The following is a 25,924-nucleotide window of genomic DNA, read 5'->3' on the forward strand; positions in this document are numbered from 1 at the left end:
TAAGTCGAACAGTCATGAGAGTGGGCATCCTTGTCATGTTCCCGACCGTAGTAGGAAAGCGCTTGCTTTCCCCCATTGCCTATGTTGTTGACTGTGGGTTTTTCACGAAAGGCCTTTACCATGTTGACATATGTTCCCTCTAAACCTACTGTTGAGAGTTTTTGTCGTGATTACATGTTGTACTTTGTCAAATGCTTCTTCTGTATCAGTTGAAGTGATCCAGTGGTTCTAGTCCTTTCTCTTATTGATATGATGAAATTTCACGTGGATTGATTTGTGGGTATTGAACCACCTTGCAACCGAGGAATAAACCCCACTTGATTGTGGTGAAGAGTTTTTCAATGCACCGTTGGATTCGGTTTCCTAATATTGGGGGGGGGGGTTACATCTCTGTTCATCAGGGTTATTGGGCCTGTAGTTCTCTCCCCGTAGCGTCTTTACCTGGTTTTGGTATTGGGATGATGCTGGCCTCAGAATGAGTTTGGAAGCGCTGCTTTCCCTTTTATCTCACGGGGGGGCATTTTTAAGATGATTCCAGGTGGTGTTTGGAAACATGTTATAGTGACCAAAGGAAGGTGTGTGTGTTGCGACAGCTTTGAGTTAGTGAAGAGGTGTGTGAGGTGGACCCAGCCACTTTATTCATGAGAGACACAGAGAGGGGCAGAGACACAGGCAGAGGGAGAAGCAGGCTCCATGCAGGGAGCCCGACGTGGGACTCGATCCCGGGACCCCGGGGTCACGCCCTGAGCCGAAGGCAGGTGCTCAACCGCTGAGCCCCCCAGGAGTCCCTTAATGTATTAAAAAGATGTATTTATTTTAAAGGGAGAGTGAGGAGGGGGAGGGGCAGAGGGAGGGGGGAGAGAGAAGCAGAGATGGGGACCCCTCCTCGGAGCAGGGAGCCCGACTGGGGCTCGATCCCAGCACCCCGGGGTCATGACCCGAGGGGAAACCGAGAGTGGGACGCTTGACTGACTTTAACGTGTGTCCTCAAGGGTGCGGGACGAGGTCCCTTGGGTTATTTCACCTACAGTTCACATTGGGGTAAGAAAGTCACTCCAGCAACTAATGGGACGATCTGGTGTCCGTGCCGGGAGGTGGCCGCGGAGTGAGGGTTCTGTTCAGGGCCCGGTGCGGTGGCGGTCGTGGCCGTCAGCCTCGCGCCCCGAAACCCGCCGCAGCCCGCCGCGCGGGTCCACCCCGCCGGCCGTGCCCCCGCCCTGCCTGACTCCCCCCACACGCTTGTGTCCAGCACGTGGGTAACTCGCTTGTTCTTCCCCCACAGAGTCTGTAGAAGAGCAACGTCAGGACTTCCAGATGAACAACCGGAAGGAAGACATGGAAATCGCGTCCCACTACCGGCACCTGCTCCGCGAGCTCAACGAGCAGAGGCAGCACGGCGTCCTGTGTGACGTCTGTGTCGTGGTCGAGGGCAAGGTGTTCAAGGCACATAAGAATGTCCTGCTCGGCAGCAGCCGCTACTTTAAGACGCTGTACTGCCAGGTGCAGAAGACGTCCGACCAGGCCACCGTCACACACCTGGACATCGTCACGGCCCAGGGCTTCAAGGCCATCATCGACTTCATGTACTCGGCCCACCTGGCCCTGACCAGCAGGAATGTCATCGAGGTGATGTCCGCCGCCAGCTTCCTGCAGATGACGGACATTGTGCAGGCGTGCCACGACTTCATCAAGGCCGCACTGGACATCAGCATCAAGCCCGATGCCTCGGACGAGCTCTCAGAGTTCGAGATCAGCGCCCCGCCGGGCAGCAGCACGGACGCCCTGATCTCGGCTGTGATGGCCGGAAGGAGCATCTCCCCGTGGCTGGCCCGGCGCACCAGCCCCGCCAACTCTTCGGGAGACTCCGCCATCGCCAGCTGCCACGAGGGAGGAAGCAGCTACGGCAAAGAGGACCAGGAGCCCAAGGCCGACGGCCCCGACGACATTTCCTCGCAGTCGCTGTGGCCTGGCGACGTGGGCTACGGGTCTCTGCGTGTCAAGGAAGAGCAGGTTTCACCGTCTCATTACGGGGGGAGCGAGCTGCCTTCCGCCAGGGACGGGGTGATGCAGAACTCCTTCTCGGAGCAGGCCGGAGGGGACGGCTGGCAGCCCACAGGTCGAAGGAAGAATCGGAAAAACAAGGAGACCGTCCGGCACATCACGCAGCAGGTGGAGGACGACAGCCGGGCCGGGTCCCCAGTGGCCTCTTTCCTGCCGACGTCCGGGTGGCCGTTCAGCAGCCGTGACTCAAGTAAGCCTTTTGTTCTCACGGGCGGGCGCTCCCACCCTGCCAGGCCCAGCGCCCTGCGTGGCTTCCGGGGAAGCAGCACGGCCCGCCCAGGCTGGTGCCGCCCCGTGGCCATCGCCTCCCGCGGTCCCCTCTGTAGGCGCAGGGAGTGCCACCTCGGGGCCCGCGTCCCCGGCACAGAGATGGGGCTCCCAGTCGCGGGAAAGTGGGGTGACACGCGGTGTGTGGGGTCAGCTTGACGGGTCTGCTTCCCTTTTGTAGGAAACGCTATGAGGGTAGCTAAATTTTAAAAAGATTTATTTTATTTGTTTATTTGAGAGCGAGTGCGAGTAGGGGTGGGGGCGGCAGAGAGAAGAGCAGCCTCCCCACGGAGCAGGGAGCCTGACAGGCTCGATTCCAGGACGCTGAGATCATGACCTGATGCTCAACCCACTGGGCCCCCCAGGCGCCCGCATTTTAAAAGACTTAAATGTTAAAATGTTAAAAGGTGGAAAGTGCGTCAGATGAGGTGAGATGAAGGTGGGACGGAGCAGACCTCACACCTCGGGGCCTCGGCTCTGGGTGCTCTGCAGCCGGCGCGTGTTCTTATCATCGGTGTGGCTGTTGGACAGCCCGGCGCGTGCGCGTGCTCCGTCCGCGACAGATGGGTCCCCCGACGGGGACGTGAGGGTCTGCTGCAGGGCAGCCTCGCAGTGAGGGGAGTCTCCTCGTGCCCGATACGCTCGGCTCCGGGGGGCAAACGATGGGCCGCGCAGAGGCTCTCCGTGACCCCGCGTGCAGCCCCCGGGGCCCGGCGTGGCTCTGAGCCCGGCACTCACGCTCTGGAGGACAGTGTCGCGGGTGTCCCAGGCCAGCGGGTGGCAAACCCGACACTTCCCGAAGCAGCAGGTGCCCCTCCCGGTGCTGAGCGCGGAAAGGGCACTGCCCACGGCCCCCACGCGCCACAGCCCGGCTCCGGACGGGGCAAGATGGTCCAGGGCAGGCCGGAGGCTTCTTGGCCAGTTCTCGTCCTGGGGCAGCCCCCCGGCAGGGTCCTAGATCCCCTGGAACACGGGAAACGGCAGAGGGGAGGCGGCAGACGGGCGTAACGGGCCTGAGAAGTGTCACAGATGCCGAGCGTCCCGTGCTCGCGGGGGCAGCTGCCCACTCCCCGGCCCGGCCCTGCTCCCCACTCACTAGCTTTTATTGTTGTTCGACCCTTGCTGGGTCCGCGGCTCAGGGCAGCAATACCTCACGCTGTCACACGACCAGTGTTGCTGCTCATCTCGAGCTTCCGTCGTCCCGAACTGAAACCGAATCCAGTAAGCGGGGCCCCGAGGTGCTCCGGGGCCTTGTCACTCTCTCCGTCCTGCTGTGTCCCCAGCCCCGAGCACGGCGCCAGACCCCGGCGTGCCTGGGACGCGATAGTTAATCGTGGTCTTTCAGCTTGGGGCTGGACGGCTCTGCCGTGGGGACGGTCCCAGGAGTGCGTGTGGCACCATCCCCGGCCTCGGCCACTGGGTGCCAACAGCAGCCCATCCCCTCGCTTGGTGACAAGCAGGAGCGTGTCCAGGCACTTAAACGTCCCCGACGGGCAGACCGCGGAACTATAGGCCATTAGCTGAGCTAAGAGGACTGTGAGGTCTCTGAGCTGATGGGGAGCCACCTGTCCCCGCCAGCTGTGCTCGGCAGAGGTCCCCCGCGTGCCCCAGGCTCCCTTTATAGTCCGTCACCGGCCCTGAGCAGAATCTGAGAAGCTGCGGTCCCCGGCGGACGCCCTGAGGGCGACGCTTCGTGTGGAACCTTCTGGGTGGTCAGTGCCGCAGCCCCGGACGCCGGCTTGAGGTCCTGAGCCCCCGGCGGCCGCGATGCTGGCGGCGTGAGGGCCCGTCAGCCTAGTAAGGAACGGACGCTCCTCCGGCCCGTGGGTTTGAGGTTTTAAATGCAGTCGTGAAGCAGAAGGTGTTTTTAGAATCCAACAAGTGATTCCGGCTGCGTACTTTGTTAATGTCTTAAATCCCCCGGGTTACCAAGGCAACCGCGAGCCGCTTCTGTTAGATTATTCTGAGTCGCAGAGACAAGGACGGGGGGCTGTCGGCTTGCGTGCACGGCGCCTGCCCGCTGTGCTGGTCACTCCGTCCCCAGTGTGCAGGGCTGGCCGTGGAGGCTCGAGTTGCGGTTCTGCGGGGACGTCAGGTTGTGTCCATTGAGTATTCGTTACCCGTAGACAAGAGTATTTTATTTTTTTTGACCTTTCTTTAGCATTTTTTAAAAATAATAAATTAGACAAGAGTATTTCATTTTATTTTATTTTATTTTATTTTATTTTTTTAGACAAGAGTATTTTTATTTTTATTTTTTTTTTATTTTTTTTTTTTATTTATTTATGATAGTCACAGAGAGAGAGAGAGAGAGGCAGAGTCATAGGCAGAGGGAGAAGCAGGCTCCATGCACCGGGAGCCTGACGTGGGATTCGATCCCCGGTCTCCAGGATCGCGCCCTGGGCCAAAGGCAGGCGCCAAACCGCTGCGCCACCCAGGGATCCCTAGACAAGAGTATTTTAACGTCTCATTCTGGTCGTGAGAGAAGGGGCCCTATCCCAGGGGAGCGTGTCGGGCAGTGGTTGCAGGTCACCTGGGGGCTCTGCACAGATGCTCAGAGGTGGCTCCGCAGCCAGGGCCGCCTGCCTGGTCCCGTCCCTGTGTCCCCCGCCCCATGACCGGTGCTGATGCTGAGCCCGCGAGCATTCAAGAGCCATTTTTCCGAGCAAAAGGCCAAGAGCATGTTTCCCTAGTGGCTTCCAAGGAAGTGACCGTTGACGTCTACTTCTGGGTGACAGCCGGTGCCTGCGCGGCAGCTGGGGGGGGCAGGTCGGCTGCGCGTCGGGCTGGGGCCGCCCCGCGTTGCTCCCATGCGTCCTCCTGGGGCTCCGGCCCGTGCGACCCCGGGATGGCCCCGGACGCCGGATGAGGCCGGCTCAGAAGCCGCTGAGGGAGGAGCCCGGGTGCTTGTCCTAATGTCCACACGTGTCCTTGAAAGGTTTTGCCAAAAGGGGCTTCTGTGGCTCGAGTGAGGTGCGTGGCTTTTGCAAAGTAAATGAGTCCTTGTGACGCGGGTCTTGATGTGGTGGAAGCGTCGGAACCGCCGGGCGGTGGCGAAGGTGCTCTCTGTGCGCCCCCCGCTGGCTACTCCCACCCTCCGGCCTCTTCCCCCAGCCGGAGGGAGCACGGGCCCCACGCCTGGGGGTGCCCCACACCGGCCCCCCGAGGGCTCACGTAGGAGCCGCCACGCAGGTCTGCGGAGGTGAGCAGGGAGGAGGCTCACGGGCCGTGTGGAAGCCGCGGAGGGCACGGAGGATGCGTCCGAGAGGCGGTCACCCTGGGCTTCTGGTTCACCGACACGTCGGGTCCTGATCCTCCTGGAGACCTGGAGGGTGGAGCGCGTGCCCGGCGCCCGGGCGTCATCCGCTGGGCGCCTTGAGGAGGCCGCCTTCCACGGCTGACGGTTGTCGTCTTGCTCCGTGTGGCACTTGTGCTTTGGGGTAAAAGAGCCCGAATGAGATGTGACACCTGCGTCCCAAGGGGCGGGGACGGGCCGCAGCCTCCACCCCGTCACGCCCTCGGCCCTAAGGCCTGTGCTCCGAGGCCCTCCCGGCGTTCCCCCCGCGTGAGCAGAGCCCGTGCTGGACGCCCACGGTGCCGCCAGGTGGCAGCTGGGGACCCGCCGCAGGAGCGGCCCCTTTGTCAGCTTACGGGTTGACAGCAGGGGGACCGGGCTGCCCCGGAGCACCCGCTGCCGGGATGAGGGCCGGCGAGGTCCTTGGCTGCGTTCGGGAGGGCGGGCACCGGGTGCCGAGGAGCACACGAGCGTGGCCGCAGCCGGAGGCCGGCGTGGACGCAGGAGTCCCAGCGGTGCCCAAGGCCATACTTGGGAATCACTGTCGCGCGTGACGGGCCCATGACCTCGGCTTTGCTGTGTCGCAGCAGCCACTCCTCCCGCTGCAGCGGAAGCGAAGCCTTTGCATCTGGATTTTCTAGAACATGGAGCTCATGAAGGATGCGCCTTGGAGGGGCTCTCGCGGACACAGGGTGCTGCTGGGTGCTTGTGGGGGGCAGGGGCTTCGCCGACTGGAGTGTCCGGCCCGCGCGAGGGCGTCCGCTGCGTGGGTGCCCCTCAGCCGGAGGCGCCGTCTCGCTGGATCCTGGTCTGACTTGAACTTGGCGGCTTCTGCTTCCTTCGCCCCCGGGCTCAGTTCCGTTGGGAGTGTGGGGGCACGTGCGACACCCCCGCGGCTGTGACGAGGACCCGGGCGGGGCCGGCCTGGGCCGTGCGGGACCTTGAGGCTGAGGCTCTGTGGCTTGGGGACTTCCGCCGAAGTGGACGTGTTACGAGGAGTCGGTCACGGTAAGGTCTTTGCGAACGTGGATGCCACCGCCTTTTGCGGACTTTGAGAAGCCTGAGGCGTGGGTGTAGCCAACGGGGCAGAGAGGTGCGCGGCCCTCGGGGGTGGGCGGCCGCCCCGGGGCTGCTCTCAGGCCCCACGAAGCCCCGTCCGGCGCCCGCGGGGTCGGTCGTGCGCGGGGTCGGCTCCGGGCTCCCAGGTTTGGGTCGTGAGCATCGCGCACGGCCGCGGCCTCCCCGGCCTCCACGGCCTCGGGCCTCCTCCCTGGTCGGCAGGTGTCGCTCGGCCGCGTCCTCGAACCTGGCGCCTCGCGCAGCACACCTTGTCGTCGCACCGCCGCGGGACGCTGGGTGCTGGGGGGCGCTACGCCGCGGGGGCTCCCCGAGAACCCCCGGCCGCTCCTGGCCCGCGCGGCCGTGGCCTCCTGCCTCCCTCCGCCGGCTCCTGCTCTCACACCCGCTCTCTGCCTGTGTCTCAAATAAATAAATAGAATCTTAAAAAAAATAAAAGATGCTCAATGGGTGGAACCACCCAGGGGCCCCAAGGAAGTTTCTTCAGTGAAAATTGCCATTCTTTGTAGCTATTTCTTGAAGTAGGACACACATACACTAAACCGCACAGATTTTGAATTTGAATAATTTTTTGTTTCTCTAACATTTTATTGGTGAAATATTTATACTTAGAGAAAACTTGAAAAAAATTCAGCATGTTTGCTGCTTTGGTTCTCCATTTAAGGTCTTGCTGTTTGTGGGGGACGCCTGGGGGCTCAGCAGGTGAGCATCTGTCCCCCGGCCCAGGGCATGGCCCCGGGGTCCCGGGATCGAGTCCCCCGTCGGGCTCCCTGCGTGGAGCCTGCTTCTCCCTCTGCCTGTGTCTCCGCCTCTCTGTGTGTCTCATGAATAAATAAAAACAATATTAAAAACAATTTGCTGCTTGCTCTCCTACGTGCTCACCCGCGTAACCGTCTGAAAGCCCGTCCTCAGCGCGAGCCAGCGCACCCCGCGGACGTCATCCCGGATCCACCAGCAAGCACTTCACTGGGGTTCGGTCTGTGCTTACCGTTTGGAGGTCGCGTGGACACCCCGAGTCGCCCCCGACCCGGTGACCTTCCGAAGCGTCTGATAAGTGCGCGCGCCTCGCCGCACCCCTGCAGCCGCTCAGCTGCCCGCCGCCGCGTGTGCAGAGCCTCGTCCGTGTGGGACCGCGCAGCATCTCGCTCGTGCACACCTGCCTGGCCTGGGCCCTGGCCGCAGCGCCGTCCGTCTGTCCACGCTCTGTTGGCGCCGCTTGTGCAGGGCTGAGGCTTCTGTGAACGCGCGTGGGGTTGGCGCAGGGCCGCGGTGGCCTGAGTATAAGGAACCTGCTGGTCTCCCCGTGTCGCCCGCGTCCTCCACAGCTCGCAGGGGCGTTGCTGGCCTCGAGGCCCTGGAGGGCGAGCTGAGTCCGGCCGGTGCCTCCGTGGTCGGGAGCCGCCCGCACCGCCCGCCCGCCTGGTGCTGCTTGACCACCGCGCTGCCAGCCAGAGGCGCTCTTGCGTGAGGACGAGTCCCAAGGAGCACGGGGTCCGCGTCCCTTGAGGCCGTTGCCCCCAGGCCCACACCTTGCAGCCCTGCTGCCGCCAGCGTCCACTCATGGACACGGTCCACGGACCTCAGCCCCCACAGCCGCCACCGAGGCGCCGAGGCCCCCCCCCGAGTGTCTGGGGGTCCGACGGTGCTTCTGAGGCTCGTCTGCGAGCCCGTGCGCATCCCTCAGTCACGCCGTACTAACGGCTCGGGCCGTGACACTCCTGCTGGTGGACGCCGGGCTTCCCGGGGGGCTCGGGGGCCGGCACCAGGCCGCGGGGACGGCGGGGCGACGTCGTGCACCTGCATGTTTGCTGTCGCGTGAGCTTCCTGCCGGGACTTGAAGCTCTCGCTGGCTTCGCGTGGCCTGTCCCCTGGGCTCCACATCCTCTGTGTTCGCCGTTGCTCATCCTGGGATTTGTACACGTCCCGGAGGCGCCAGCGTTTCTCTGCTGGGCCGTGTTGTTGGTCTTCTCCGTGTCTGTCTTCACACGCTCCCTCCGTGAGGTCCGGCCGGGGTGGCTGGTGCCACGGGGTGAGCTGGCCTCCCCACGTGCCCCCACATGCCCCCACGCACCTCCACGTGCCCCCACACAGCTCCCCACATATCCCGCATGCGCCCCCACGTGCCCCCACGTGCCCCCATGCCCCCCCCGCCCCCCGTGCTCTGCTTTGCAGAAGCGTCTGTTCCAGTCTTGAGCCCACTTCCCGGCGCGGAGCGAGGGTACGTTCTGGTTCCGACCCTCACCAGGTGTGTGTTGTGCATTTTCTGTCTGTGCCTCGTGCTCTCATGGACCGTGGTTTGCGGAGAAGCACATGTTTTAAACTAGGATGAAGCCCGATTTGCAAACTTTTTTCTTTCGTGGCTCGTACATCTCGAGTCCTATCATGGAAGTCTTTCCCGAAGGTCACAAACGTTCCCCACGTGTTTTTTCCTGGAAGTTGAACAGATTTAGGCGTGACGTGTAGGCCTGTGGCTCCCGACGATCTCCCTGGGCACGTCTAGTTCAGCTCCGTTTGCCGGAACCGTGGCTTTTACTCACTGAATTGCTGTGTAGTCAGGAAGGTGGTGGACTCAGTCATGCATTCATTCAGTCGTATGTATTTCAACCAAGAAGATTCATCGAATGACGTGGAAACTTGCTGATAGTTAAGGAAGTGAGGAAACTTGATATGAACTTGGATAAAGACACGTGACGCGTTGGAAGCCGTGCGTTCTGGACGCGGAGGCGAGAAGGACGCCAGAGACGAGGCTACTGATCCTCCCGACTGTGCTGTGCCCCCTGTGCGCCTGACCTGGGCTGTGACCCCCGGGCGGGGGCGGGCGCGGGCCTGCACCTGCCGCTGGGACTCCCCACCCCCGACCTGCGCACAATCTCCGGAAGCTTCCGTGTGCCGTGGGCAGGGCGCACGCTGGATGCCCGGCTGGTGGACGGGGCGTCGGGCAGAGCGGGGTGGGGCCTTCCGTGCAGACCTCCAAGGCTCCTTGTGAGCATTTACAGAACAGTCGAGAGTGGAGATTTGGGGAGACCTGAGGCGCGGGTGCGGGCTGTCCAGCAGGCCGTGCCCCCCGACACCCTGCTGGTGAGGCCAGCGCCCCTGCCCCTTCCCCCTGCCACCCACCACCCCTAGGCCCCAGAGCTCACGTGGCTGGAACCCTCTTTTCTGTTCCGACTCTGCTCATACCCCACTTTGCGACTGACCCCACCTGAGGCAGTTTGATAAAAAATTCTGCTTATGGGACCCCTGGGTGGCGCAGTGGTCTGGCGCCTGCCTTTGGCCCAGGGCGCGATCCTGGAGACCCGGGATCGAATCCCACGTCGGGCTCCCGGTGCATGGAGCCTGCTTCTCCCTCTGCCTGTGTCTCTGCCTCTCTCTCTCTCTCTCTGTGACTATCGTAAATAAAAAATTAAAAAAAAATTTAAAAAAAATTCTGCTCATTTTAATTATAATCTCTTTTGTGCTTTTCAGCTAAAGAGTGTGAGCTAAGGGATCCCTGGGTGGCGCAGCGGTTTGGCGCCTGCCTTTGGCCCAGGGCGCGATCCTGGAGACCCGGGATCGAATCCCACGTCGGGCTCCCCGGTGCATGGAGCCTGCTTCTCCCTCTGCCTGTGTCTCTGCCTCTCTCTCTATCTCTCTGTGACTATCATAAATAAATAAAAATTAAAAAAAAAAAAAGTTAAAAAAAAAAAAAGAGTGTGAGCTAAATTCTTAAAGTGTTATGATGTATCGTTTATGGGAAGAAGGAGAAAGTGCTGTGCTCCCCTCCACAATGAGACTTTGGCTCTTTTTTTTTAAAAAAGATTTTATTTATTTATTTATGACGGGGTTGGGGGGGAGACAGAGAGAGAGAGAGGCAGAGACACAGGTGGAGGGAGCAGCAGGCTCCACGCAGGGAGCCCGATGGGGGACTCGATCCCGGGTCTCCAGGATCAGGCCCTGGCTGAAGGCGGCGCTAAACCGCTGCACCACTGGGGCTGCCCCTGATGTTGGTATTTTTAATCCTGTTTGCCTCATTTATTGAAAAGAGGTCAGCACCAGGAGACGGGCCTGGGTCCTTCCCGTTGCTCGTGCAGCTGCCTGCGGTCACCTCGCTGCCTCACGCGTGTGATGCGCCTGCAGAGGAGCCACGCTCGCGCCGTCCCTCCGTCTGGGGGCAGGGCCTTCCTGTCGGCCTGGGAGCCGTGCCAGACCCTCCGGAGGAAGTGGCGCTTGTGTGCAGGTGCACATGCGTGTGCACGTGAGCAAGCATGTGGGCGCCTGTACACGCGCGTCCGTGGGTCCGGATGAAGGGAACACCCCACAAATGAGTGTTTGGAACTCAGCCCGTTTTTCGGATGTGGGATTGGACGCTTTTGGTAAACGAGGCAGCTTGAATCCCGGCAAGTCCGTGGGGCAGCATCATCCGGGCGAGGTCTCGACTCCAGAACCTCCCGTGCACATGAGGCTCAGCCGCGGTCACTGGGCTGCCCAACTGGCCCTCTGAGGCGTCCCCGGGGAGTTCGTCGGGACTCGGGGGGTCAGCTGCCCGCGCACGAGTGGCTGTGGCTGCAGGCTCCGTCCCTGCTGGCACGTCCTGCCTTGTCACGGCCGAGCACACGTCCCCTGCAAGGATGGATCCCTCCTGCTTGCCCGTCATCCGCCAATGGACGTGTTGCTGTGAGCTTGCACACGCGTGTGCCTTCACCTCCCCTGGTACGAACCTGCGTGGCAACCACGTGGCCTCAGAGGAGTTGTTAGCCGCCGCGGCAGCGGCACCAGACGTTCTGACGGGCGGCGGGCGGGGGGGGGGGGTTCCAGTGTCCTTACGCCATCGGCCCTGGTGACCGTCGGACGGATTCGGGCCACGCTGCGGCCTGAAGTGGCCTCCGGGGTTTCCAGGCGTGTCCCTGACGACTGGTGGCCTCAGACTGTGCTCACCGTCGCTTACGTGTCATCTCGGATGAATATCTGCTCGGGGCCTTGGCCCATTTAAAACTTGGATTATTAAATTGAATTTGAATTTAAAAAATGTAAAAAACCACGACTGGGGTTATTTTTGTTTTGACTGAGTTGTGAGCCTTCTCTGCATTCGGAGTGGGCTCTCCTGTCCGGCGGCTGCTCTGTGGATGTTCCGCGTTCCCGCCTCCCTCCTCCTGGTTTCACGGAGGTGCCACGCCTGGCGGGGGCTCGAGCGAGGCCGGTGTCCCACGCTCCAGGGACGGGCCTGCGGGCCTTCTCGCTTGCTGGATGGTGTCCTCTGCAGCTTTGGCCGAGCCCGGCCGTTCGTTGGCGGCGCCCTGGTGTCCGCCCTGCGAGCCCCGCGGCAAAGCGGAGGTCGTGGAGCTTCCCCAGGAGTCTCCGCTCTCCCGCGCCGCCCTTCGTCCGTGTTGAGCGTCGCCTCCTCTGCGCGAGGTGGAAGTGCTGTGGGCGCGCGACAGCCGGGGCTCCGGGCCGGGCAGAGTCTGGAGTGGGTCCCCGTGCTCTTGTCCCCCCCCCCCCCCCGGGTTCTGAGCACAGCGCCCACCCGAGGCCGCCCTCCTGGGGCAGAAGCGGGTTGGACTTGAGGACGAGCAGCTGGGCGCGGGGAGGCTCCTCCGTGTGCGCGGGTCCCCTGGGAGAGCCGAAGATGACCTGCGTGTCCCTGTGTTTCCTCTGCCAGGTGCGGACTTGACTGTCACCGAGGCCAGCAGCTCTGATGGCCGAGGGGAGAGGGCTGAGCTCTACGGCCACGTGGACGAGGGTCTCCTGGGAGGAGAAGCCAGCTACCTGGGCCCGCCCCTCACCCCCGAGAAGGACGAGGCTCTGCACCAGGCCACGGCCGTGGCCAACCTGCGGGCGGCGCTCATGAGTAAGAACAGCCTGCTGTCTCTCAAGGCCGACGTGCTCGGGGACGACAGCTCCCTGCTGCTGGAGTACCTGCCCAAAGGCACCCACTCCCTGTCCCGTAAGTGCCACCCGTCGCGCCGCCTAGGAAGGAGCAGCGAGGTCGGTGGAGACGCGGTGGGCGCGGGGGCGCGGGAGGCTGTGCGGAGGCCCGTGGCCGTGGGGCGGGGGAGGCGCTCGCCGCGTGCTCTCGGGGCGACGGCGGTGCTTGCTCAGACGGAGATCGAGGCATCTGAGCCCAGAACCTCGTCCAGGTTGGCGGCGCGACCGGGAGCGGAGCCCGGGGCTGGGGGGAGGCGCGCTGCGCGGAGGCACAGGCTCGGGCTCCCCCTGCCGGCCCGCCGCCTTCCAGCCTGCGCGGGTGGGAAGCGCGGTGCGGACCCTTTGTCTCCGCTGCTCACGCCGCTTACCCGCGCCCGGCGGCTCGCGCGTCTGCAGAGTCGGTGTCGCCGCTGCTGTGTCTCCGCAGCATTCCCGGCCCCGGGAGCACGTGACACACCAACAGGGGAAGCAGCCCTGGGGTCCCCAGCCGCGGGCGCCCCGGGACTTCTCCCCCACTCAGGGGCTTCGGACCTTGAGCCACCGGGGCCCTGAAGATCCGGCCTGGGGTCGCTGCGCGACGCCGTCCCGGGGAAGCGTGCTGGGCCTGGGTGGCGCTCACCGTGCGTGCCGGAGGAGCGAGCTGCGGGGTCGGGGGGGGGGGGGGGGGGGGGGCGCGGCCGGGGGCGCGGGGGGCGGTGCGAACCCGGCGTGGATGCTGTGGTTTCCTGAGCGCCACCGGAGGAAGTGAGGCCGGTTCACGTGTCGGGGTTTGCAAACTGCTTGTTTCCATTTTTGCTCTAATTTAAAGAAAGACAACAGCGTCGTCGTACAAGTTCGGGTTCGTGAGCGCTAAGGTGCCCCAGCCCCGGTGCTGCCGCGACAGAAGCTGCAGCCACTGAAGACTGCGGGGGAGCGAGGCTCTGTCGCTGCATTGCCCTGCGCTTCTCGCGAGCCGGGCCAGCGTCCCCGCAGCGTGGGTGCCGTGGCCAGCTCACGGGACTTGGCCGGGAGGCCAGAGCCTAAGCTGAGCGCCCCGCAGCCGGGCTGCGTGACTCCAGGCGTGCTCTCCCGGCCTCGGGCCCGTGGGAAGGTGCGTCACAGCCGTTGTGCGTGCGTCTGGGGCCTTGAGCGTCTGCAGAGCGAGCGCCGCGTGCTCCCGCGTGTTGGTGCCGCCGGCAGAGGCTGCAGGGCCCTGTGAGCAGGACGCCTGCAGGGCCCTGGGGGGCGGACGGGCAGGAGCGCCGGAGGATGCCAGGAATTTGTGGCCGTGTGCACAGGTGGGGGCACACCCGTCCACCCCTGTAACCCCTAAGGCACGTGTGAACGCCACGTGCGGGTCTGCGGCCGGAGCAGTGCCTCTGCCCCTCGGGAATCGGGGGGGCGGGCATTCAGTGCTTTTCTCTGTGTCCTGTGTGTCAGCCTCTGCCTGCAGCCTGGGCCTGACCCAAAGGCCGTGGGCCCTGCGCTGGGGTCTGGACCCCACTCCTGGTGCGGCATCCGCGGCCTCCCCCCCCCCCCCGGGACCCCAGGGGAAGTGGCTTATTTTAAAATCTCACTTTCTGACGTCCTCTAAAAATGGATGAAAATACCCAGATGAAAACCTTGTTTCCCAAAACGTTGTGCTCGGCCGCGGCGGTGCTGAGCTGCCGCCCGGTGGCTGAGACGTGGTTGTGGCGACCTGTCCGGGCACCTGCTCTGGAGACATTTGTCACCGTGGAGGGCGTCAGTGTCAGCCGAGCGCCCTGAGCCCCGGATCCCAGGGAGCCGAGGCCACTCCGCGTGCGGTCGGCCGGCTGGCTGCCCGGGGGCAGGCGTGGTTTCTCTCTGTGCTCGGGGCGCGGCATCGGGGCCGGGGGAAGCCACGGCGGTCGCCTCTCCGCCGCCACCGCTAGAGTCTGGACGCGCCCTCGTCGGCGGAAGCGAGTTTTCTGTTGAGTGGGACACGGGGCAGCGGGGCCTGGCTCCGGCGTGTTCCCGACTGAGGGCTCTCCTGCGTCGTCGGGACGGGGACCCCCTCCTGCAGCCCCCGCCGGCTCACCGGAGCCCCAGGCCCCCGAGCCTGGTGAGCAGGGATGGTGTGTGTGTGTCAGGGACCCGCCAGCTCGTCGCACGCGGGTAACGAAGCCGCGCAGGGGTGCGGTGCGTGTCCTGGGGGCGAGACCCCCGCAGGCTCCTGGGGCTCCAATAGCAAAGGGCCCTCAGCTCAGGCCGGTGGCTCGGGGAGGGGGGCCTGTGCGGCCTGCTGGGCGTCCCCAGACCTTGGTGCAGTGAGGGCGGGGAGCACCCGGCGGCTGGATGTTGTGGAGGGACCGAGGCTGCTGTGATTTCCAGGGTGGCCCCGGTTGGCTCCACGCCGCATCCCGGCACGCGTGGGCTCGTGGCTGGAGAAAGGCGGCGAAGGTGTGACGTTTCCCGGGTAGCATGTCGGCGCTCGCTGCGCTGCCCGGGGGATTCGAGGCCCATCCCCGGTGTGTCCGGTCTCCCCCAGGGCGGGGGCACCGTGGGGCGTCCACATGCTCCGTCTCGCGGTCCTGCTCACGGTCGCAGGTGTCTACATCCAGAGGACCCTGGACGTGCAGGCGGCACCGAGCTGCCCGCGGTCGCCGGCCGGACGGTGTGGACCCTTCCGCGGGAGGTCTGACAGGTCCAAGCACATTGGCTCGGCCCTTAGATTCGTGGTCTCTTTCCAGATCCCTGGTCTTTAACTAGTTAAAGAACCTTCTGTACTTTTTGTTTGGACTTAGCTTTAACGTGACTGTTTCACTTCTGTGTTCTCAGTGCGAGGCGAGCATCCGGCCTGTTGGTAGTCGCTGCTCCGCGAGTAGGAACGGTGAAGAGCACTGGCTGTGGCTTCACGCGTGGCTCTGGTGTACAGGTTGTTTCTGAGCGTGCACTGATCTGGGTGGGCCCTGGACCCGGCGTCACCTCCTCGGACCCTCACGAACACCGGCTGCCTGGAGTCACAGGAGGACACGGGAGGGAGAGCCGCCGCGCTGGTCGGCAGGACGGGGGGGAGGACGGGCGTGACACTGCCTCGTCCCTCGGCTTCCAGGCTGGCTCCGGCCCGCAGGCCGTCGCCCCGAGCGCTGTCCGCGTTTGACCCGTAGTTACTGCTTTGGAAAAAGGGCTGGGGCTGGGGAAAGGAACAGCTACCGGTGCTCGGTCCTGTCTGGGTAGGACGACGCGCCAGGTGCCCCCCTGCTCGTCGCAGGGAGACCTCGGGAGGCCCCGGGGAGCCGCGGCGGGGGCTGTGCACTCGGGACCGGGGAGCCACCGGCTGTGCCCACCCGTCCTGGCCCCCGTGTTCGCGGGAGACTTTGCAGGAAACAGCTGAGCTGGCTTCTGTTCTGATTGTGGTTCACAGATTATTTCTTATTATGTGTGAAGAACGAATCAAGGACCTTTTCTTGATTCTGGATCGACACTGGAATTTTAAACAACTTCTGCAAAAGGGCACTGGGCGGTGTCACTACGCTCTTAGATCCGTAGCGAGCTCGACATCATGAAGCGTTTCCCGGAAGAGCCTTTCTCCAGGCCACAGGTGCGTGGGCTCCGTGTTTGCACCACGGGCCCTGACGTTCTGTGCTGGAACCTTCTGTCGTAATCACTTTGCTTCTGGGCGAGACACCCCGCCCCAGACAAGTCACGTGCGGAGACCCCTGCTGTTTGGGGGTGGCGAGCTGCCACAAATACCCGAACACCCACCCCCAGGAAGACCCAGGCTCCGTCACGCAGCAGAGCTCTGCTCACAGCAGCAAGACCACGCACAGCGCTCCTGGAACTCTCCGAAACAAGCCCACCAGCTGGTGTTCATTCACGTGGGTGAGACTCGTTTCCTGTGTTCCTAGGCCCTGGCACCAGCCCGACTCACTCTTGGGGGGATGCTGATCGCAGAGCAGAAGCCCCTCCCTCTGGCCCCTGCACCTGCACCCAGAGCCCGGGATGCCCGCTCTGGGGAATGGCCAGACCAAGCCCAGGACGGCCCTGCCCCCCCGGCCCAGGTAAGACACGAGGGGGGCCGCCGGGACCAGCTGCCGCCCGGCACGCATGTGCCCCGAACTCCGCGTGCACTCGGGTGCGTCCCTGGCGGGTCCTCGGACGTGCCCCGGGGCTCAGAGGGAGCGTCTGCGCCAGCAGCTGTGCGGGAACCACCTCCTGCAGGCTCGGCTCGGTCAGGGGAGGGGAGACCCCGCCTCCGCGGCAGCCACCGTCACACACTCGGTCCTGCAGGGTTAAGCTGCCGCTTGTATTACGTGGGTCCTACGCGGGTGCTCCTGAAGCAACACGGACGCGCGGGTTAGGCCACTTCAGGCGCACAGCGTCGCGGGGGCAGCTCGCTCAGCACAGCGCACCTGCCGGCTGCCCCCGCTGGCGTCCCGCCGCGCTGCTCCTTTCCGTGTTTATGTAACACAGACGTACGTTTAAGTAAATTTGAACCCAAGTACGCTGTCCTGTAGAAGTTAAGAGATTCCCACGGGGAACGTCTCCCCCTGACGTGAGGACATCTCGTTCGTACACCAGCGCGGGCTGGTCCCGAGGCGGCTCCGCAGGCCGGCTGGGCGGGCGTGAGCATCGCAGACCAGGGACCTCGGGAAGGTCACGGACGCAGCTCTCCTTGCTGTTCTCAGGGCAGGGGCCTTGTTGGTAGCAGAGGCCTGTTAGGTTGGCTGCCTCCCGGGAGACGAAGAAATCTTCAAGAAGAGCTTAACCACACGTTTTGGATTTTGAGATTAATGAACGGGCTCCTGTGCGGGCTTTTCCAGCAGGATGGCTCTGGTGGGAGATGCGTTCTGTTAGCGTGGGGCCTTTCGTCGAGAACTGATCGTAGCCTCGCCCTCCCAGATGTGGGCGCTTGTCCTCATGGTGGCCGGGCAGGGACCTGCTAAGAGGTGGTGTCACCACGTCCTCACCACCTGTAACTTGTCTGTCTCTTGTTCTAGATCGATGTCCCTTGACACCTGGAGCCCTGGGCTCGGCAGCGAGGCCCGCTCTGGAGTCGGCCCCAGCCGGCCCCAGGGTGGGCCCGTGTGGGGGCCGCGGGCCTGCCCAGGGGGTCTGGGGCCAGCTGCCAGCACGCTGCGTGGCCAGCGCGCCCCCCGGGCCTGGTGGGCTCACCCGTGAAGTCGGCAGAGGAGCCACGAGGGAGGCGCCCTATGGAATCCGATGCCTGTGCCGCGTATGACAGCTCCGAGGCTGGAGAGGCCTGCCCGGGCGCCGGTGTCTGCGCCCCAGCAGACGTGCCCACGCGCCTCTGCCACAGCCAGGCCTGCTGTTCAGGTTCAGCGGCCACCGGGTGACGGCAGACCCACGTCAGGACGGGGGCAGCTGCGGAGCCGGACTAGGCGTCGGCGTGAGACTTGCGAGCTTAGCTATGGGCTGCGTCCTCTGCCGGCAGCCGGTGGAGGCCTCTCAGGGCCCCGATGGGCAGGCGGGACGGGTGTGCTCCAGCCTCCTGGCGACGGGGCCTGCGTCCACCGGGATCCCGTAGGATCGCTGCCGTCCCCGGAGAAGGGAACCGAGTCGCTCCGACCCGTGTGATCCCCGAAATCCAAGGACAGAGCCGGGCCGCGATGTTCTTGGAACGACGTCGCCCGCGTTCCCCTCCGAGTGTGAGGGAGATGGCCCGTCCGCTCACTATGCGCAGCGGGTGGCCGTGGCCGTGGGGCACTGTCCAGGCCACAGAGGCTCCCGTCGGCCCAGCCGCTCGTCGCTCCCGAGGACGGAAGCAGGCACCCCAGGGGCTCGGGAGTGGCCGGAGGCAGATGTGGGCCAGAGGTCTTCCCCTCCCGCGCCCGGCGGTGGTCGGGGATCGCTCCGCTGCCCCTGCGCAGGCCTGGCGCTTGCTGAGCGAGCTCTGAAGACCCAGCAGAGCCAGGTGTCCCGAGAGGCTTAGGGGGTCGTGAAGAGGCCCCCTGACGCAGGTCACCCTCCAAGAGGTCCAGTCCTCGTGGCTTCATCTGGGTCCCGGTTTGCTCCTGAAGGGTCTGCGGGATCTTTGAGCTGTGAGGTCTCGGATTTCTTGTCTACGCGTGGACGCACTGTGGCAGAAGCAGCCTGAGTGCCCGGGTGGGGACACGGAGGCCCAGTGGGTGCTGCTCCTTGACTTCTCCCGGGGTGGGTGGAGTGGGGGCCGGGGGCTCTCAGGGACGCCTCTCAGGCTGGGGCGAGTCTGTGCTATTGAACTGAAAGGCTTTCGTTAAAATTTTAAAACAACGTGGCACCTGGTTGGCTCAGTGGGAAGAGCGTGCGAGTCTTGATGTCGGGGTTGTAAGCTTGGGCCCCACCTTGGGTCGGGAGAGCTCAAAAATAAACACAAAAATCTTTAAAATTTTAAAACAGTTGAAACGTTTCGGACAGATCCCATAGTATCTGAAAGAACTGGTTGCGGTAGGTGGTCCTCCGGTAGGGGCGCAGGAGACGGCTTTAGAATAGATGCTGTTTGATTTTGTTCTTACGTCGAACGTAATTTCCCTTAAAACTGTACGGGCGTGTAACACTGACATTTTCAGCACGTGGGCTTAGAAATTCCACATCTTCCATTTTGTTGAATTTCTCGTTGAAATGTCATAGCTCGTGATGAATTCTGGAGGGTTTTTTAAAAGAAACTTCTCAATGGATCACTAACCTCTCTTGAACGCAGAAAATCTCAGTAATAAAATGTTCTTACTTAGGTGTGTTTACTGGCACGTAACGTGCTCCGCATCTGTGTTCACGTCGGGCCTTTCAGTGTTTTTTACCGTGTTTGTATGGTAGGAAGTGAGAGACGCCACAGACTCGGCGTCACGCGGATGCGTGTGCGTCTGCACGGACGTGCGCAGAAGTGAAGGCTGCTGCTCACTTAGGGATATTGATTTGCCATTTTAGATCACATTTATTTTTTTTATTTTTATTTTTTTAGATCGCATTTAGAATAAATGATCTAGGGGCCCGTGGCTGGCTCATTCGGTGGAGCATGCAACTCATTGATCTTGGGGTCGTGAGTTCAAGCCCTCACGTTGGGTGTAGTGTTTACAAAAAAAAAAAAAGCAACCAAAAAACAAAACCCCAAACTTAAAAATGTATAATCTCGTCTTAAGTTTCGTTGGCCTTGCACTTGCACATAGCTCGGGTGTTGGGGAAAAGGCATGGATTTTATTTAAAGAAAACACTTGAAAACTCTTTGAACTTCTACTTTCAGCCACAACTAGCACCTATTGGGCTTGCTCTCGAGGAAAAAAGTATTTGAAAATCTGGCAAACACACATGGAACCTGGGGACGGGCCAGCAAAGGGCTGGAGAGAAAAGGGGGACACAGGGGAAGCTGTGCTTTCACCCCAGATTTCCTTCCTGGCCTGTTTGCGGCACATCAGAGCAGGAAACAGGCTAAGTGCAGGGCGGCAGCGCTCCCCGGCCTGGAGACGGGGGTGTCCTTCGGGCGGCCGAGGCACCTGGGCCCGGGGGCAGGTCTCTGAGGACAAGGAGCCCCAGGGCCCCCTCACCTCCCGAGCTGGCGCCGAGCGACACTCACTCCCGGGATCCCTGCGGAAGCCGCCCGGCCAGGTGGGGAAGGCGAGCAGAGGTGCCCGCGGAGGCGCGCTGCTGGGGCGGAGGGGCGGGCGCTCAGGCCCGAGGGGCAGCGAGGCCAGGCAGGCAGCCCGGGCCGCCGCCGTCCCCGCGGTCTGAGGCGCGTGCGACGAGTCCCAGCCCCGGCCGTGCCCAGGCGAAGCTCCAGGGGCCGAAGGTGGTGCTCCCCTGTCCCCTCGGAAGTAACAGCCGTGATGAAACAGCCGCCTTGAAAGCCCGGCGGCCTGGGAAGTGCCACCGCTGCCCTCACCCTGCCCGGCATCTCGGAAAGCAGCTGGACAGCCGAGCGCCGGGACAATCCCAGCCAGGGAGGCGGGCGGGGGACGCCGGTGCTGACACAGTCAGGGAACCTTCTAGAAATGGAAGTGGCACATCTGAAGTTAGGGATTCACTGCGTAGCTGAACAGCAGCCTGGGTACGACCTCAGGTGGCGAACTGGAGAATGTCCGTGCGGAAGCTCACGGGGAGAGCACACGAGAGTGCGGGAGAAGCAGACACACGGACAGCGGAAGCGTGGGGTGCGCGGGCGACTGGATCTCCAGAGAGGCAGAAACGGGGCGGAAGCAGCACCCGGGGACAGCGGTTTAGTCTCCCGAAGCCGATGAGACACGTCAAGATTCCAGAAGCTCCGTGACCCCAAGCAGGACGCATTCCACACGCACGGGGGCCCGTGACGGTCCAAGCCCGGGAGGCCGGTGACAGAGGGGAGTCTTCGAGCAGCCGGCGAAGGAGGGGCGCCCCGGACTCGCCGAGTGTCCTCGCACACGTGGCCGTCCACGCAGACGCGTGTGCCACTGCCCCGGCCACGGGCTGGAGCCAGCCCTCGGGCCACCAGCCGAGCGGCCCCCGAGGAACAGGAGCCGTCCCCATCACTGGAGGCACCACGGATAGGTTCTCACGGGGTTTTTGACAAATGGGAGTGTAACGTAGACGCTAACGGCGCCGGGGGTCCGGGCCGGCTGGGGCCGCTGGCGTTCGCGCAGCCCCACTGGGCTCAGCTTCTGGGGAGAGGAGCCGCGGTGGCACTTGGCTCATTGGAAATAGGCACAAGGGACGGAGAGGAGACGGATGGCACATCTCACCTGGCTGTGCCATCGTCACACGTGCACCAAACGCTCCGACCCCAGGATGAAAAGGTCTGCTTTGGAGAAGCTCTACTCTTCGCAGGTGACATAGCTCATAGGTGCGGACAGCGTTAAAGCAAAAAGACGAATAAACCAACTCAGGGCGCCTGCGGGGCCCTGTCGGTGAAGCGTCGGTCCTCGGCTCAGGTCGTGGTCCCAAGGCCCTGGGGTCGGGTCCCAAGTCCAGCTGCCCCCTCGGCTCTGCTCCTCCACCCCCCACCCCTCGCTCATGTTTGCTCTCTCAACTGAATAAATTTTAAAGTCCTTAAAAAATGAAAAACAAAAAAGATAAACCAAGGAAACACCTTTAATCTTAAAATCAAAGAAAACTGAATAATAAAAAAAAAAGGCACCGAGTTCCTATCCGAAGTGACGGACTCGCACAGAGGACAGTGGTGGTTGTAATAAAAGGTACGAAAAGGAGCGCTGAGCTCCTGTGGGTCAGAGCAGTAACAGGAGATCCCGTGAGCAACTGACGCCGACGTGTCTGGCAGGTGGAGACGCGAGCGGTTCCTCCCCGCGGGGCCAGGGCAGGGGCAGCGGGGCCTGGGGTGCAGGGGCCCGGCCCCACGGCAGCTGCGAAGAGCGGGGCTCGGTAAGGCCGCGGGACCGTTGGCTGCGCGCGAAAGGCACAGTTGGGGGAAGTCACTACGGCCTGGAATCGGCCAACCCTGGAGGGGCTGAGGCTCGGGATGGGCGAGCGGGTGCGGCCCGGGGGAGGGGGTGGACAGGCCCGGACAGGGCTGGGTGGTGGCGGCCGGGGGGGCTTCTGAGCCACGTGGGTGTCGAGGAGGAGAACGGGCTTGTAAGCCCCGCCAGGCACGAACACCGCTGTGGGCCGGAGCAAACGCCCAATCCTAGAAGGTAACAGGTTTTGTAGAAGGAGGCCTGGGACGGCGGCTTCGCATCAGGGCGGCCGTTTCTTCAGCAGCTCGAAAGCAGCCCTTGATAAAGTGGACATCGTTAAAAACCGCTGATTCGGGGACCCCGGGTGGCTCAGGGATTGAGCGCCGTCTTCTGCCCAGGGCGTGACCCCGGGGTCCCGGGATCGAGTCCCCCGTCGGGCTCCCCGCAGGAGCCTGCTTCTCCCTCTGCCTGGGTCTCTGCCTCTCTCTCTGCGTCTCTCATGAATCAATGAATAAAATCTTTTTTTAAAATTACTAACTTCTCCACTAAAGATACTTTTAAGGGAGCGAAAGGGCCCATCACAGGCTAGAGAAGACGTTTGCCATAAATCAGTGGCAGGTTCGTACCGAGATACGGGACCTATAGAAACCTCAAACGGCAACGCAGGGAACCGGTGAGGAGCCCGGGCAGCCAGTCGCCCTGTGGCTCCGCGGGTTGGGCAGCGGCCGCCAGCAGGGCCGGGTGCGGGGCTCCGACGGCGCGCAGGCTCGTGGGTGTCCGCAAAGATGCAGCCGCTGGGACCCACGGGTGGCTGGTCGGCCGCGTGGAAAGCCGCTCGGCCGTACCTCCCCGAGTGGAACCGGTACCCGCCGTCGGGCTGTGTCCAGTAGGAGGGAGAGGATGCACCCGGGAGCCGCGTGGGCACCACCACCCGTGGGGTCGTGGGGTCGTGCCGTGGGATCCAGCACACGGCGAAGGGGAACAGGTGCCGCGTGGGGCAGCTGGGGGGGACCTCTGCAGACTGCGTGGCCAGAGAAGCCAAACCCCCGCGTGCACCCCGCAGTACAGAGCCCTGCAGCAGACGCGCGGGTTGGAGGGGGGACGGGCATCGCTGGGCCGCGGGGCGGGGGTGCGGGGGGGGGCGACGCGGCTGGGCCTCGGGAGTGTGCGGAGTGTGCGGACACCCGCGCCCACCGGGCTCTGGGTCAGGAAGCCCCCCGGAAACAGCTTGGGCTCCTCAGAGCGTCGCTCAATCCCGGCACAGAGCGGTCAGCAGCCTCGTGGGGCTGAGGAGCAGAACGTGGGGTCCGTGTTTGCATCCGTTTCTGAAACGTCCTCGAAGTAGTCTTCTGGAAATTACCATCAGAGGAAGAAGGGCAGATCCGGCCGGTTCCACGAGGGAAGGCGCGCGTGCTCTTGGGCAGAAGGCCGCCCCCTCCCCCCAGCACGTCTGGCCGCGACCTGCGGGTCCCGTGTGCACCGCGCGTGGCCCCTGGGAGTCTGACGTGGTCGCGCGGCGCATCTCCCCCAGGGCCTGACCCCTGCACGCCGCGAGGCCGGGGCTCCAGGGCGGGCGGCCGTGCGTGCCAGTTTCTGCCAAACCAGAGGCGGGTGGGGACAACCCGGCGGCGGCCCCCGAGGCCCCGCTCTTCTCCGTCCCGAGCCTCCCCTTGGCGCCGGGGCGCGACCCGGGCGTGGGCGTGGGCTGGGACAGAGGCCCGAGCCCGGGTGCCAGTGGGTGGAGCTCCGCCTCACACCGGCCCCGAGGAGGAGCCGCCCGGCGTGGGGAGCCTTCCGAAGGCCCCAGGCTGCGAATCGCAGGTTGTACGAGCCTTCGGTTCCCTCCAAGAGGAAGCTCTTTCAGTCACGACAGCCGCTGACGTCTCTCCTCCGTGCTCACGATGCCGTTCACGAAGTGAGGGGTGGACTGCTGCCCCCACGCAAGAGCCGGCCGGGTCCTAATCCCTGGAACCTGCGAGTGGGAGCCTAAGTGGGAAAGAAGGGTCTTTGAGGCGCAGCCAAGTCCGATCACCTTGGAAAACCCAAGTTGGACCTCAATCCAAGGACGTGCGTCCTTACAGGGGACGGCGAGGGGCCCCACGAAGGAGGCACAGATGGGAGGGCGCCCGGGCCCCAGCGAGGACCCCCGCCCGCGCCTCGCGGGGAGCGCGGCCCTGCCACCCGCGCCCCGACCCTGGCCTCCGGCTGCGCGGGGAACGTGTCCGGGCCGTGAAGCCGCCCTCGCTGCTCTGGCAGAGGCAGCAAAGGAGCACAGGAAACGCCAGAACGTGTCCTCACGGCCTGGGCCCCGCTCCCGGTCGCCGCCCGGCCACCCCTGCCTGTGCGTTCTAGATTGTTTTTCTAGGGAAAAGAAAAAAAACGCAGCACTTCACCACGGACGCAGATTTTTTTTTTCACGTGGAAGTCTGCGTTGTTAAATACAGACGGCGAGAATGCATAATTCAGCATTTTAACTTTCGTGTTTGTGGAAGCAGAATAGAAGCCATGAATAAATACGTTCTCAAAAAAAAAGGTTGTTTTAAATAAAATAACATAAAAGTTCATTTCCTCTCTTCCCCCTCTCCATCCCGGAGTGGGTGGCGCCTTTGCTTTATTCGGTGATAGTGGAAAAGCGGGATCGCCGTGCCTCGGAAAGCTGCCACGGCGGCAAGTGTGTCGGGGCCGAGGGACGGCGGAGGGCGCGGGCCGGGTGCGCGGCTTTCCCTGTCCCCGGTCCTGCCGTAGGGACGCCGGAGCCCCCCCCCCCCCCCCCCCCCCCCCCCGGGGACCACAGGCTGAGCTGCTCCCTCGGGAAGGGTGGCCGCTCCCTGGCTCTGCACGCACAGCCCAGAGTCTCCCTCTCGTCCCCAGCTGTGGGCCGTGCGTGCCGGCGAGGACGGCGTCGGTGTCCCGTCACACCCAGTGTGGCTCCGCAGGGAGCGCGGCAGCCGGGACAGCCAGGCAGTGTTCGCTCCGGAGGCGATCGGACGCGTGCGCACTCCTGTAGGGACCCCACCGAGTCGTGGTCCATGGGGCCGACCCACAGAAGCCGCGTGGGTGTTCGACAGCAGCGTCTCCGCGTGGCCGGAAGGGGTTGCACGGACAGATGGCCGCCGCGTGTTAAGTGGGAGCTTCCTCTGTAACTGTACGCTGTAGTCCCAATCCTGTGGTCTTTCATAAGGATTTTATTCATTCATTCCTGAGAGACGCAGAGACGCAGGCCGAGGGAGAAGCAGGCTCCCTGTGGGGAGCCCGACGTGGGACCCGATCCCGGGACCCGGGGTCACGCCCGAGCTGAAGGCAGACCCTTGACCGCTGAGCCCCCAGGGGGTCCCTCCAATTCATGTTTTTAAAACGTGTTTGTGGAAAAGATTCTCCGCAGACATTAGGCTGCTGACCAGGTCATGTTTGTGGGCGCGGGGGGCGTGTGGGGGTGTGCGTGGCTCTCGCCTGCTGTCCTGGGCCTCCCGGGTGGTCCCGCCGAGCTCGGGTTTTACCGTCTCCCCCAGGGCTGCACCCCCTCCCGCCCCCAGTCTCCAAACCGCACGCCCCGCACACATGCGACCGAATGCGTGAGAAGCTCCTAAGTGTAAGAAGATGTTTGACTTCTGTGGACAGGACGGGGACTTCTGCGTGATGCTGGCGGGGACGCGGCGTCGGGTGGGCATCCACGGGACGAGCAGGCGGCCGGGCTCCAGGCCGTGGCGTCGCTGGGAGCTGTGGCGAAGTGCACACGGCCTGCTGCTGGCGCCGCGATGGCCTGAGTAGGGGTGCACGTCCTCATGCGAGTGTCCCCGTAGGGACCGGGCCTTGGGGCCCAGAGCTCTCGGGCGCACGGTGGGAGGATGGCGCTCGCAGCATGTCTCGTGGGTGGTCTCGCTGGAATATAAATTCGGGTCGCTTAAGTATGTAGATGCTCTTTAAGGGGTCTTGGGAGAAACACTTAAAAAAACCCAAAAAAGAACAGAAACCCAGCAGAGACGGATTGAGGGCACTGGGCTGGCTCAGT

At 63.4% G+C, this 25,924-nt stretch overlaps 1 protein-coding gene across 3 annotated transcripts in view; it reads left to right on the forward strand.

Moving 5' to 3' along the window:
- ZBTB46 (zinc finger and BTB domain containing 46) overlaps positions 1 to 25,924 on the forward strand; it is a 52,388-nt gene that overhangs the window by 20,080 nt on the left and 6,384 nt on the right. The window contains exons 1-4 of one of the 3 annotated variants that reach the window (XM_041732502.1): positions 1,283 to 2,251; positions 12,336 to 12,620; positions 16,450 to 16,602; positions 17,542 to 18,686. In XM_041732502.1, coding sequence (XP_041588436.1) covers positions 1,315 to 2,251; positions 12,336 to 12,620; positions 16,450 to 16,602; positions 17,542 to 17,783 — 1,617 coding nt within the window. In that variant the 5' untranslated portion in view covers positions 1,283 to 1,314 and the 3' untranslated portion in view covers positions 17,784 to 18,686. Of the gene's footprint in view, positions 1 to 861; positions 2,252 to 12,335; positions 12,621 to 16,449; positions 16,603 to 17,541; positions 18,687 to 25,924 lie in introns of those variants that run through there. The other 2 variants (XM_041732503.1, XM_041732504.1) reach the window with 2 other exon arrangements.

This window comes from Vulpes lagopus, chromosome 18 (assembly GCF_018345385.1).
Source record: "Vulpes lagopus strain Blue_001 chromosome 18, ASM1834538v1, whole genome shotgun sequence".
NCBI classification, from domain to species: domain Eukaryota; kingdom Metazoa; phylum Chordata; class Mammalia; order Carnivora; family Canidae; genus Vulpes; species Vulpes lagopus.